Raw genomic sequence first — 11,283 nt, forward strand, 5'->3', positions numbered from 1 at the left:
GGAGTAACTATCACCTTCCCCAGATCGTTTTTACCTTTACTGGTTTAAAACCACTCAATATGGAATGAACAGTTCATGGGTAGAGCAGTGATGAAGCCCTGCAGACATTCAGAAATAAGTCTTGGGAATTAGTCTGTAGAGCCGTATACTGCTTCTGCATTCCCCAGATCAAAGCATTGTTAGAAGATGAAAAAGTTCTATTAATTAAATGCCTACCTCAAAATTATTCTAGCTGTTCTGTAACAGATCACAAGAGACTTCTGCTTATCCCTGGACCTTCCACTCCCATGCAATAGTAAAGAATTTAAAAATAAACTTTACTAAACGCACAGCCTAACTCTTCAGAAGAGTGGGATGTTTGCCACGAGGACTGGGGCATCACCCACCTACTCTGTTGCCAGTAAAGGGGTTTCACACTCTGCCTCCACCCGCTGAGGAGTGCTCCTGGGGCAGCCCCGGGGAGCTCAGTGTCTCGGAGCTGGAATTCCTCCTGGCAGGAGTCTGTGGAGCTGTAGGTACAGGCGTGACTGGATAAGCTTTGACAGCTCCAAGCAACTTAAAACTCAGTTTAGAAATAAGCTGAGTTTATTCAGTCTTAAAACTGCTTACTAGCTGTTTTCTCCAAGGTTAGCATTACCAGTTCACAAGCAACACGTTAACCTACAGTGGAGAGCTAAAAGCAGTAGGATGGGCGTTTTCCAGGGCAGAAGTATGAAACTAAAATATTTATCTGATGATCTGATCTGGTGGCATTAAGGCAGAACTGGGAGTAGTTCTGGGGCTTGTGTCAGGTGGAGTGTGGAAGTTGCTCAATATGAAAGGATGAACGAACCAAAGCACTTTATTGTTAAACTGAGGCCTGAACTGGAAACTAATAGGCTTGAAAGCTGATTAGGGGTTTTGTTGTTGTTGTGTAAAAATGAATTATATAATTACAAGCTTGTGGTAAGACTAAGCACAAAGAAATGGCAGCAGGCTGTTTTCTGCAGCCAGTAAGAGAAGTAATAGGCTTAAACTGAATCAATGATTCAAATAGATGGTAGAGAGCGCTTTTTAACAGTGGATGTCCTGACATACTGGAGTAAGTGACTGCTGGAGGACAGGAAGTTCTCCATCCTTAATGATTTTAAGAACAACTTGGGGCAGGTGACAAATGTCCCATCCTATCATCTTTAAATCCATTTGAGATAAAGTTAGGTATCGCTAATTGTTCTTAAACTGGTTTTAGAAAAAAACAAGGGGGAGGAGACAATTGACCCAAGTCATCCCTTCTCAAGCAGCAGCTGAAATGACTGTCTAAAAGCTGAGGAAGGATTTCCAAAACTTCCATCAGAGGCCTCTGCTGTCCTTAGGCTGAGCTCCTGCAGCCCTTTCCCATTATTTTAACAAGTGCACTTACATCTTTGCTGCACTTTAAATGCTATCCAAAGCATACCTGAAACTCATACTGTTTCATGCGTGTGCATAATCACTTCACAGATCTATGGCAAAACATTAAAGACAGGTCATCCACAGGCAGGGTAGTGCTAGGGCTGTATGACCCCACTCCCTACGCTTGCCTACACCGCTGGGATTTCTACCCATTGCAAGCGAACAACCACACAGCTTTTGCTTATACAAACACATGCCGCCTTTCCTTTTCCCTCAGCTCCTGCCTTCTCAAAAAAACAGGGCAAAAATTACTGAGTTAATGGTGTGGCGTTTGTTGTCCTCTTGATTTATTGTACAGCTCTAATATATTTTATTCAAATACTGGCAAAGCCAAAATTACCAGATTTCCTCCTAGGAAATGTTATGAGACATTAACCTATTGCAGAGTACTCCAGAACAAACTATTTTACAACATTTCTGTGAAGGTCACCGTTGCTTCCTTTTCACAGAGCACAAACAAAATGTACAAAGCATCTTTAAACCAGGGCTCAGGTCTTTTTGTACATTAAAGCTGATTCTTCAGGAGACTTCAGCGCTCTGTACAGAACTTTCCAGGGATCACAGGGCTCCTGGACCACACAGCTTCCTATCTTGCCATAACATGGTTCTCTACCACATCAGTTCCTTTCTATTTCTAATTTAATGGAGTTGTCTTTTGAAATTGGTTGTCTTTTTTCTCTCCCATCCTGCGACACTGTTCTCATGGTTTAAAAAAACCCTTCTTCCAACTTCCAGGCTGAAGTGATTCATTGCTCATGTACAAAAAATCTGTTCTTATGCCAGTATTGTCCGTAGCTTGATTACCTCTCTCCCACACTGCTGCTCACGCTGCTATGCACCGCTGTCCTCTTTCAACCTTGACTTTGAGGCTAAATAAACCACACAGCTTAGTCTTCTCCAAGACAGAAGACAGAGGGCTGTTATTTCACTTAACATTTCTCTGTATCTATTAAAACGCTGAATTCATCCCCTTGGCACTTGGGTGGCTAGGACAGAGAACATGTTAGTGCCACTGCACATTTGCCCTCCCCACAACCAGCTCACTGAGGGGTTCAGAGTCACCCCGTCAGCCACCGGTGCTCCCCGACCAGGCACACCCGCACGCTGACTGCAGCTACAGCAGTTCTGCAAAGCCAACTCCAGCATACCAAATGCGTCACTCAGCTTCTGGCAGCCTGATATGGACTTGGCCTGTTCAGAAAAACTAACTTATTTGTCTAACATCTCACAGATAGTCTGGTGCCAGGGACCGAGTCCAGTTCCTCTGAGAGCTCTTGAATATCTCAACCATAAGACACTGCCCCCATCCTTTCTCCTCCTTCAGTCTCCTACCGGATTCCTGCGTGTTTTCTAACTTCTGCCACAGACCAGGCAATCCTCACAGTGCCAGACGCGTTGCACGACCCACTCCTGCCCCAGATGGGTCTAATCTTGTGTGTTGACCAAGTACTGTCTGTAGAGGAAAACAGAACCCAACCACCTGTGACATATGACTGTCAAGAAGCATGAAAGGGGAGGCAGCAGATTTCCTTCAGTGCTTGACTTTGCAGCACAGACAGTGGACGTCCCTGTAACAGTGTGCACACACTAGAGGTTTCCTGGCATTTTTTAAAAAGCTCATACTGAAAACAATAGATGTCAGTGATATACACATGAGTCACTGCCAGAATGGGACTTCCAAAACCAGTGTGCAAACATCTGTCACTTGAACCAAGGACATGGCCAAGGACGTCCTCCAGACCCCTCTGTTCTGGCGGCTGGTGGTAATGCCCACCGCAGAAGGGACCACGAAGGCACTCCCAAATGCACCTCCGGCAAAGGCAGCTGGCTGAGACAGCTCTCACATCATCCCTGGTACTCACAAGCTGGCCTGACAGTATCAGGAGGTGGGGGAAGACTCTATTTTTACAAGTTTAAGCTTTACAACTTCAGTTTTGCAGGAAAGCACTAATTCCCATGCCTCCCACCCTGATGCTGCTAGGAGAGCTGTGGGGCAGTCAATAAATTCCTTATGCAGAGGGGAAGAGAGGAGTCTGGTTTGCAGGAAAAATGCATTTGTATGGCTGAGAAAGGGATCGTGGAAGGCAAGTCACCATTGCCCTATGGATCAGCACTCCACCGGAGAGGCTGGTCCACCGTCAGTTGTCTGCACAGCCATTTGAAGAGAGAAGCGGGAAGACCTGACTTGGAAGAGCTACCAGTTTTCCCTCTACAATTCGGATTCAGCCTCACCCTGCTCTCCATCCCCCTGAGCTCTCCCCCTCCATCTCCTCCAAACAATGCTCTCAGGGCAATACCCAGCACCTCCCTGTAGCCCAGCTCTTGGTCCCTACTTCTGCCAGATTGCTCTCTCCATGTCCCTTCCTTCACTCCCACATGCTCTTAGCTGCCTTTTCCAATTAAACCAGTCCCCGCTTCCAGCTGCCCCTCCTCATCAAATCCCAGTCCTTCATCCCTCTCACACCCAAGCCCTTTGCCCAACAAATCCCACCCTCTACAACTCAAAGGCAATTCTTTTCCCCTGCTCCCTCATGTTTACCCCATCCGTCATCAATGTCTTCTCCCTCTCACCTATAGTCCCTTCCATTATTAAGCACTGGAAAGCTGAACGCTGGATTTGGGAGTCTTCCTTAGGACTACCAGCAACAGGGAAAGAGGGGCTAGAGAAGGCATCAGCAGGAGCGCAGGAATGGCAGACTCCTCCCTGCTCAGCCCCACCGCTGCAGCCCCAGCTTTGATGCCCACTGCCGTATGTCTGGTACCACGCTGAGCATTTCTGTGGGAAAGAAAGAGGTTTGAGCATGCTCAGTGAAGATAAAACCAATGCAGATTTTATTTGGTATAAAGATACACACACATACCAAAATCACTTTTACTGAGCACATGCTATCTGTTTTTTACAAACATTAACATATTTGGCCAAATCAGAATAGAAGGCAGAGGTAAAGACAAAACATGGGGGGCACCCTCTACACAGAGGTCATTTCCCCTACCCGAACTGGAGTTCCTGTCCCAAAGCACTGAAGTGACAAATGATTCAAAGAAACATCTTTAAGGGTATTTGAACACAGGCAAAAGACCACCACATCCTAACCCTGGGTTCAAAAGAACATGCAGTTTTGACTGAAGTTCCCCAAAGAGATTTAAACCTTAAGCCCAAGATGAAAACTTTCAGCTGACATACAGCTGAAGTCTGGCAATTAAAAACAGGACAACAAATTTAGAAGTGCCAGGGAAAGAGCCGATTCCCATTTACCAACACCAAGAAATGGCGCTGCAGGTGCCGTAGGTCAGCAGGATTGCTCAACGCCTCAGTGCTGGAACCACGAACTCCCTGGTACTCAATACCCCGACAGATTGTAGGTACTGAAATGTTAATCAGCTTCCAGCCTGTTGTCCGGAGCCAAGAGTGCCAGAGATACGCCTCAGCCACAAGCAACAGGTCCCTTAGTCATCAAAACCCACCACCTTAACAAGCTTGGACTTAACCTTCATCTCTTTAAACCACAGTCAAGAGAAGGACAATCTGGACCCTGGCCCCCCACTCACACACACATAGCCAGTGAGGTGTTGAAAACTTCTACTAGTGCAAGATTTGCTTTGACAATCGTATTTTTCCCATATCCTTCTCCATGGTGGTAGGTGTCATGTCAAGTTAAATAGGAATGGCAAAATAATATCTAAGGTAGTCCTAGTGCTGCGTGGATCACAGGGTGGTTCTGAGAAATGACATGCACCGTTCTCACTGTCCTTGTACTCCAGATACCATCAGAGACTCTCAGCGGCCACTCTTCTGTGTTCAAGAAAGGAACAGAACGTGCTGTCAGGCTTGTTGGCTTAGTGTTTCAGGAGCTCACGTCTTCACTGAAATGTTGTTTAATTGCATTACCATAATAAACCCAGAAATTCTGCACTGTTTTGTCATCAGGCTTACTGAAACTGGTGATATTGAGAACTTAATGTTGAAACTCAGAAATTTTTCTTCATGCACAAACTGATTCGGGGAGGGGGGCTAAAATAACCCATGCAATACTGAAATTGTTAAATAAATAAATCCACAACCGTTCTAAGACTTCTGTTAGATATTGCAACTGAGGGAGCTAGTAAACTGTTTCTGTTGTATCTGAAGTATGCAAGTACATACCGTGGATATCTACAAGGACTCCGTCAGTAATGTTCTAGGGAGTAAAAGTAAGGCAGGGGCTAAGTATTTCTTGTTCCTGGACTTGCAGTGTTTCCCACAAGTATGTCACTACAGTTGTCTCCCCAAAAGCAACAATTTAAATACAGATATAATGTTGTAAGAGAGCAATTAACAATTCCAGTGTGGAAATATCACAGCCTTTTACGTACAATTACAGTACTCAAGTTTCTACCTCCCTTAAGGCAGACACATGATGACCAGAAGTTAAGTAAAAACAGATGATAGAAATAAGTCTTAAGAGCATTTCTCAGTTTTGTTCCCACTTCGCACTATGACTTTTTAATATATTACAGTTGTTAATTCATTATATGTAATGTAGCATAAAGTAGGTATTTTTCCCAAATCTCAGTCTGAACTAGTACAACTCTGTAGCTCAGTCCTGCTCTCCGATTCTGAGCCTGCCAAGTTCAGCCTGGCTATAAAATGTGTTTATTGTTCCCTTGCTTATCATGCCACCCTCTGCTCTAAAAGATGCAATTATAGTTTGGTTTTCTATCTCATTCAGTAGAACTGGGACTTTACTTCAATGTCTCAGTTGAGCCCAGTAACACTAAAAAAAGCTGGTGACCAAGCCATAAATGTCCAGCTGCTCTCAAAATGCAGTTTAACCATGGGTGTCCTGCTTTCAGCAAGTTCTGCTTACTTCCAAAGACAACTGCCAGTGAAATTCCACACTGGTTGTCCTAATCAGACCTGTTTCTGTCTGTTCAGGTAAGTACCAACACTGAGATCTGACAGTACTTTTTTTTTTTCTTCTTCAAGGTACAAGTTTCAAGGCCAACAAGTATATACTGTAAGCATCCTCAATGATGCTTTCCAACACCATCAAAACGCCTTGAAGAGAAAAATGAGATGCATTTGTTGGTGAGCCTTAGTTGTCCTCCTTAGGCAGGGGAATTTTAGAAAGCCTTCTAGGGACTGAAGCACAGATGTTGCAACATCAGTCATTAAGCAACCAACATCCAGCCTTAGATGCTCTTGCACATCCTGCTCTAAGATCCCACTCGGGGTTTCTTACTCCTTTTTCAGCTTTGGATATTCCCTGTGGATTGTTTTGAAGACTCTTCTAATGAACTCAGGCGTCCTGAATGCAAACCACAAATCGCACTTGCTGTATTTTGTACACTTTGCCCAACAGACCCCTTTTCACAGTACACAAAAAAACTTACAAGAACAGCTTGGTATGAGAAAAAAACTGAATTAATCACTAATAAAGAGCAACTGTGTTTGTTAGTGAACAACTTCTGCTGAGAAAAGTAAGTCTTGATACAGAAAATGCATCTATGATGTCAAACACAGAAACTGCTTCAGAAAATACTAAATAATTTGCAATTAGTGTATTTCTTCCCAGCTATAGGCATCAAGTTAAGCTTGATGGCAACACTTCTTTCTTCAACATGATGAACCAGGGCAAGTGAAACTAAGCGTGGATTTCTAAAAACTTCTTATGAAAGACATTTACCACCTGAAACAGCAAGATGAGATTCCCCGTCACGGTGAAGTGAATGCTTAACAGTTGCACTGTACAAATCTGTGACTGCAACTTGCTAAAACCAAATCAGCAAGATATATGGGATTTTAATCTCCCATCTGACATAAGAAAATAAGTACCGTATCAACTTTTGGCACGCAAGAAAATCTTATCTTCTTCCCAAACCTGTCAGTACAAGCCAGGCTGGGTGTATTCCCAGAGAAGCTTTCCAAAATAGGTTACCCGACACAGGTTATCAAGGCATTGATACAGGTATTGTCCACCTATATAAATACCATTATTAAATACCGGTAGAACACCCAGGAACAAATTTTGCTGTCACAGTGCCTGTGAGAGAATACAGAAACATCCTTTACATAATACGAAAGGTTGTTCCAGCACAAAACGAGGCCCTGTAATTTCTGCTTCAAGCAGAAGCCAAAGGATGTGGAATTGTTTGAAGCATGCTACTGTGAAATGGATAGATCTACTCAAAAACATTTTTATGACTACATTTTTCTGTCAGATAATGAAAGAAACCTGCTTCTTGTGCCAATGCACTCTCAGGTGGCAGGGTCAAGGAAGAAAAAGAGCTAAAATAAACAAAGGTTCATCCTAACTCACTGACATGTTTTACAGCACAATATTCAGAGCACGAAAACCTACAATGCAGTTCAAACATTTCCCCCAAAAGAACGTAACATTTTTGAACTGCCTTTACTTCCAGCACTTTATATAAATATTGCTTTCTTCCTGATCCTGGATTATCCTCCATTTGAAGTTCATGTTCTCAGTTTGTAGTTGAGGACAGCATGTAAACATCCCTATAACCCTGTATACTCTTGTGGGGCTGTTTAAACGCTGCCAGGCTGTAATGGACTCAGAAGCAGTCTCTAAGAAGTTACAATACTGCATCCCTAAATTACAACTGAACCCTCTATCCCCAAAGAGAATAAATAAGGAAAAAAGGTACTCGCAGATACACACACACATGCACACCCTTCTCATACAAGTTGCAGGACAACTACAGGAAAATGTCATTTTAAAACCCCAAATGAAACTTAAGCTTTTCTTTTTTATTTTAAATTCAAGCTTTTATTTGGGAACTCTGTGATTAATTTGTCTTAGCCTCTTAGGAAACATTTGCTTTTGTCCAGGAGTTGCCAGCTGAGAGGATGTTATTGTTCGGAAGGGATGTGACCAGGAGGACCCTGTGCACGGCACAATGTGTCAGCCCGGAAGCCAGGGAAGAAAAGTGATTCTCTCATATGGCTGAGAAAACAAAATGGAAATACTGAGTGTTCGTTCACCTTCCAGTTACAGTCACCCCAACGCGTGTCCCCAAGAAGCATGTTAGTCACCTGTATCTCACATGAGTATCACCACCTAACTATATCAATATATTAAAAAAAAAATAATCCTACTTTAAAAAGAATTACAGATTTCTGTAGAAAAGCAAAGATTTCTGCCACAAACATCTTTGAAACATGGAAGCAGGCGAATGCTGACCGCCTCCACACGCCCGCCGCTCCAAACGATGGACGGAGTGAGACACGGTTCCCCCTCCCTCGGCCGCTACCCCCTACCCAGAGCATCAGCGACCCGTACGGGCAGAGCCGAGCCCCGCAGAGAGCCCGGCGGCCGGCTGGGAGCAGGCGAGCCGAGTCCTCCCCTGCGGCCGGCACCCTCCTGCCTGTCCAGGCCTGCACTGACCTCGGCACAGCGAACTTCACAGAAGCCCCTCGCGCGTGTCTCAGTAGCGGCAGGAGCGAGCCGAGCGTGCTTCGGCGCTCGGGAAAGGCGACGCTCTCGCAGCCACACCGTTCAAGCCCTCCAGTTCCTTGCCGAGCGCCTTCGTTCGGGGGACGTTTTGAGCTGTGAGGCAGTTTTTCTGGAGAACGCCCCGTGCTTTGCACGTGGTCGCGGTTTCACCTCGAAAGGGCTCCGAGATCGACGCCTCTCGCCACACCTTCCTCTTCAACACAACCTCCGCCGTGCCCTCTCCACGCGCCCCGGCCCCGGGAGCAAACGCAGCCCCGCTGAAGCCAACGGCGGGGAAGTCATCGGGGCTGGGTCTGGACCCCACAGCGCTGCCGGCGCCTGAGGCGAGGCGGCTTTGCCTCCGCCAGGGCCGCCCTCCCTGCGCGGGCGCGCCCGGCCCGTGAGGCGAGCGGCGGGCGGCCGCCACGCCGGCCACGAAGCCCCGCGCTCGGCTCTCCCGCCAGCGGCGGGCCGCCGTGGCTGAGCCTGGCCCCCGCCGCCCTCGGGCCCCCGCCGCCCTCGGGCCCGTGGGCCGCCCCCCGTCCCCTCCAGCGCCGCCTCCGCCGGTCCGGCCCTCGCCCGGCGGCGGGCTCGCTACCGGGCGTCGCCGCCACCGCTGAGGGGGTAGGCGAGGAGGCTCATGGCCTCGCCGCAGGCGGCCTCCACCTGCCGCACCTGCTGTCGGCTGAGGCGCTCCCGCCAGGCGTGGATGGCCTCCCGCGCGTCGCGGGCGGAGATGAGGAAGGGCCGGTCGGAGGAGTAGGCGGCGCCGCGCGTCATGTTGAGCACGAAGGCCTCCAGCGCGGGCGGCACGGGCAGCCCGGCGAAGCGCAGCAGGCGGCGCAGCTGGGCGCGGGGCTCCCGCACCAGGTCCTCGTAGCGCAGCTGCGTGTAGCGGCGGCGGAGCCAGGCCGGGGCGCGGCGGGCCAGGAGGAGGTCGCGGAGCCAGGCCTGGCAGATGACCTCCAGGGCGCCGCCGAGGAAGAACTCGGCGCGGTGCTGCGGCTGCGGCGCCCGCCCGCCGCCCAGCAGGCCGGGCGGCAGCAGGAGCTGCTGCGGCGGCGGCGGCGGCTGGTGGTGGCGGGGCGGCCCCCGCGGCTCGGCGCGGTGGCGGCTGCGCAGCACCTGGATGCTCTCCCGCAGCAGCGCCTGCCTGGCCTTCAGGCGGGAGTTGTGGACGGCGCGGGGGTCGCGGAAGAGCTGCACCACCCGCAGGTTGAGGCCGGGCTCCCGCAGCAGCGGCAGCAGGGCGCCCAGCTCCAGCAGGCGCACGTCCTTGATGACCACCACCGGGTACTTGCGGCACTCGGCCTCCAGCTCCCGCAGCGCCCGCGGCGGGCACGTCTCCTCGCAGGCGGCGCCGTCGACGAGGCCGATCTCCCGGCGGGGCCGCGGGGCGGCGGGGCAGAGCGGCGGCGAGCAGATCACCTTGTTGGTCCGCCAGCCGAAGATGCCGGCCGTGGTGAGGTTGGCGGCGGCGGGCGGGGCGGGGGCCAGCGGGTCGCGGGGCCCGGGCGGGGCGGCGTAGAGGCGCAGGACCGAGAAGTCGCATCGGAAGAGGGCGCGCAGCATGTCGCGGAGGGCGCCCTGCAGGCTCAGCGCGTCCCCCGGGTAGAGGGCCTGCCACAGGTGCCACATGGGCTCGTAGAGGTAGAAGACGTCGGGGTGCTGGTTGAAGAGCTCCCCCAGGAAGGAGGAGCCCGTGCGCCAGGTGGCGTGCAGGTAGATGTGCCGCTTCCCCGCCGCCGCGCTGCCGTTCCCCGCCGCCCCGGCCGTGCCGCCGCCGCCGCCCTCCTCCTCCTCGTCCAGCGGCGGCTGCCGCTGCTCCCAGCCCCACTCGCTCAGCGCCTCCTCCAGGCTGGGGCAGCGCCGCAGCAGCGGCTCCTCGTCCGCCCGCCCCCGCCTGGCCCCGTAGTCCAGCGCGTAGGGCACCAGCAGGAGCAGCAGCAGCGTGTACAGCACCAGCACCGCGGCGAAGCGGCGGTGCTCCCCCCGCCACCGCCACCGCCGGCGGCCCTTCATCGCGGGGGGGGGGGGGGGGCTTTCTCCGGACCGCCGGGGCTCCGCCGACCCTCTGGCTGCCGGCGGGCGGCTCTTCGCGAAGAGGCAAAGTTAGCGGCGGCGGGGGGTGTAGGCTGCGGGCGGCCCTCCCCGCCGGGGAGCACGCCCACGGGCACGCCGGCCAGGCTCGGGCGGCCGGCCCCGCCACCCGCCCGCCCTCGGGCCGCCTCCTCCTCCTCGTCCTCCTCCTCCTCCTCCTCGTCCTCCTCCTCCTCCTCCTTCTCCTCCTCCTCCTCCTCCTCCTCGCAGCGCGACGCGGAAGCGCCCGCACCTGCCCCCGCCGCCGCCCGAGGAGCCGCCGCCGGCGGGGCGCGGGCTACCGCTGCCGCCGCTGCCGGGGCTCCGGACCACCCGT

At 51.2% G+C, this 11,283-nt stretch overlaps 1 protein-coding gene across 1 annotated transcript; it reads right to left on the bottom strand.

The window, feature by feature from the left end:
- Positions 1-4,240: 4,240 nt before the first annotated feature.
- Positions 4,241-11,028, bottom strand: CHST7 (carbohydrate sulfotransferase 7). Its single transcript, XM_069769961.1, has 2 exons — positions 8,820-11,028; positions 4,241-8,378 (listed from the first exon to the last, which is right to left on the bottom strand). Exon 1 carries the CDS (start codon positions 10,887-10,889, stop codon positions 9,462-9,464), a length of 1,428 nt encoding a protein of 475 aa, XP_069626062.1. The 5' UTR covers positions 10,890-11,028; the 3' UTR covers positions 4,241-8,378; positions 8,820-9,461.
- Between the last annotated feature and the right edge of the window lie 255 nt (positions 11,029-11,283).

This window comes from Haliaeetus albicilla, chromosome 25 (genome assembly GCF_947461875.1).
Source record: "Haliaeetus albicilla chromosome 25, bHalAlb1.1, whole genome shotgun sequence".
Taxonomy (NCBI): Eukaryota; Metazoa; Chordata; class Aves; order Accipitriformes; family Accipitridae; genus Haliaeetus; species Haliaeetus albicilla.